General features: G+C 38.6%; 1 protein-coding gene across 1 annotated transcript; it reads left to right on the top strand.

The window, feature by feature from the left end:
* Nucleotides 1-228: 228 nt before the first annotated feature.
* On the top strand, nucleotides 229-606 carry LOC118835006 (small ubiquitin-related modifier 2-like). The gene has a single exon (XM_036742421.1). The coding sequence runs from the start codon at nucleotides 229-231 to the stop codon at nucleotides 604-606; it is 378 nt and encodes a 125-aa protein (XP_036598316.1).
* The last annotated feature ends 2,096 nt before the right edge of the window (nucleotides 607-2,702 follow it).

Raw genomic sequence — 2,702 nt, 5'->3', positions numbered from 1 at the left:
CTCCTCCTCCTTCTCCTCCTCCTCCTTCTTCTCCTCCTCCGCCTTTTTCTTCTCCACCTTTTCCTCACCATCATCATCACCACCATCATCTTCCTCCTCCTCTGCCTTCTCCTCCTCCTCCTCCTCCTGCCGCTGCTGCTTCTCCCCACCCCACCCCCGTTCCCTTGGAGCGGACCATCCTGGTGCCTCTTTTGGTAAGCCAAGAATGAGGAGACCCCCGGACTCGCCATGGCCGATGAAAAGCCGAAGGAAGGTGTCAAGACTGAAAACAACGACCACATTAATTTGAAGATGGCAGGGCCAGATGGTTCGGTGGTGCAATTTAAGATTAAGAGGCACACACCACGTAGTATACTAATGAAAGCCTATTGTGAACGACAGGGTTTGTCAATGAGGCAGATCAGATTCCGATTTGATGGGCAACCAATCAATGAAACAGACACACATGCACAGTTGGAAATGGAGGATGAAGATACAATTGATGTATTCCAGCAGCAGACAGCAGGCCCTTACCGAAAAGAATCCACAACTCTTCAGAAGTGTGCTCCCAAGGAAAACAATACATTCACAATTAGAAAACCAAGATTTGTTTCATCCACATCCTGACTCCTGCAGTATAGTTTTCTCTCTTCTTTGATTCCCTTACCCCATTCCTTTATTGTACATAAAGTAACTGGTGTATGTGCATGGCCATAATGGATATTTTTTTTAAACTAAATGGCTGATGGTATGTTTTGATCAACATCAAATGGAGATGGGGAGGGGAAAAAACAAACTGGTTCTGTGAAAATATCCCTTTTCTCCATTAGTGGCATGCTCATTCAACTTTTATCTTTATATTCCAGTAAGTTATTTTGCTCTCACTGTTTAACAACAACAAAAAGAAACCCACAAAAAATCCTTGCATACCTTGTTTGATTGGATAATTTCAATGTTTTTCTTTTATCATTGTAAAACCAATGACTATTTTATAACATTTTTGTACGTAGCTGTTACATGTAGGGCAATCTCTGTCTCTCAAATTACTATAAAGAAATTGATCCTAGATAGTTTTCCCTTCAAGTCAAACATCTTGTTTAAATAAACTTCTTGTTTAAAATTAAGAAAAAAAGAAAAGGAAGACTTTTAACTGATCTCTCTTCATACAGTCTCTCTTCTACTCTCCCCTAGATGAAAGTGACAATGGATAGCATAAGTAAAAAGTTGTGAGGTGTGGGCTTGGGGAATTGAGAGAACTCACGTTTCCCCAATGGCAAGAAATAAAAAGCAAGATGTGATGAGAGCGACAGAGGTTTGAGTTTTGGAAAGAGTGGGAAAAGTTTGCAACAATTACTATAAGAAAAAAAAAGATGATAATCGGATGAGAAAAGAATAAAAGATTGCTGAGCAAGATTAAGATAATATTTCTAAAGCACTTAGCGTGATGCCTGGCACAGAGTAGGTGCTCAATAAATGCTCATGTCCTTCCCCTTCCCCCTAAGGTTAAATAACATGACTGTGCTATGTACTGGGCCTACAAATTACTCCACAGATTGTTTCATTCAGAAATTAATCCTGGCAAGAAATTATGGGTACAGATTAATAAAGGCACCATGACACATTCTACTGGAATAGTGCTGAACATAAAATAGTAAGACTTGGATTCAAATCTCCAGCTCTGTCATTTACCTGTTATATGACCTTTGGTAAGCTGCTTAAGCCCTTGATTGCTTATCCCCCTATGTATAATGACTTTATTCAAAGCTATAATGAACTTGCTTATCAGATGATGCAGAATAAGACACATTTTTGAGAATGGCCAATGTGGGAATTTGTTTTGCTTGACTGTTACAAAGTATTTTTTTTAAATGAGGAGGGGGAAGGGGAAGGTAGGAGGTAGACAAAATAAATGCCTGATTGAGAAAAATATATATAAGTGTACACACATACACACATATATGTATATGTGTATGTATGTATGTATGTATTTCATATGGCATAGCAGTTTGGGTCCATTTAATGAGATAGGGAAATATGGCCCCTATAGATATCAATAATTGACTCATTCCCATTAAGAAGACCTAAAAAACCTCAGGAGGAAAGTTATAAACAAAGAAGGAATTTCTGAACTCTGAACCAAAATAATGAGTGCATGGCCACAAGAAATTTAGTTATTGTGTTGATGTTTGATGAGAAGCCAGATAAGCAGTACCGAGCATAAGTTTTGGTAAGAGTGAAATGCATACTCTAAGGACTAGTAAAAAAGAGGCAAAAGTAATTAAGAAAATAATGTCATGGATGAATATTTAGTGGTCATGGATTAAGACAGCTGTGTAAATAAAGATAATGTTTATTTAACATTTGTGTATGTGTTTATATGCACATATACCTCATACAGAAAGAGGAAGAAAGAATTAGCTTTCACTTTAATAAAGTCACATGACAATTCTAAACTTTTAAAATGAGTCAGAGAAAGTTGCAAAGAAACTGACCTTTTATAATGGATGCAACTTTTAGCAAATTACCTGAGAGCAAGTACCTACACAGCCATAGGAGCTCCATGCCAAAGAGCCAGGTGCTTTACTGGAATGTCTTCCATTGCTTTTAGCATCTGGTTTTTGGAAGTTGTTACCTGAAGGGGGTATGCAAGTTGGGGGCTTGGTGTGAGGGGGCAGTGCAACCCACTGTAGTATGTAGTGCTGGGGTTACTGGCCTCTGCAGAA

This window comes from Trichosurus vulpecula, chromosome 1, assembly GCF_011100635.1.
Source record: "Trichosurus vulpecula isolate mTriVul1 chromosome 1, mTriVul1.pri, whole genome shotgun sequence".
Taxonomy (NCBI): domain Eukaryota; kingdom Metazoa; phylum Chordata; class Mammalia; order Diprotodontia; family Phalangeridae; genus Trichosurus; species Trichosurus vulpecula.
The sequence above is the reverse complement of the archived record's forward strand: the minus strand, read 5'-3'. Positions and strand labels throughout refer to the sequence as shown.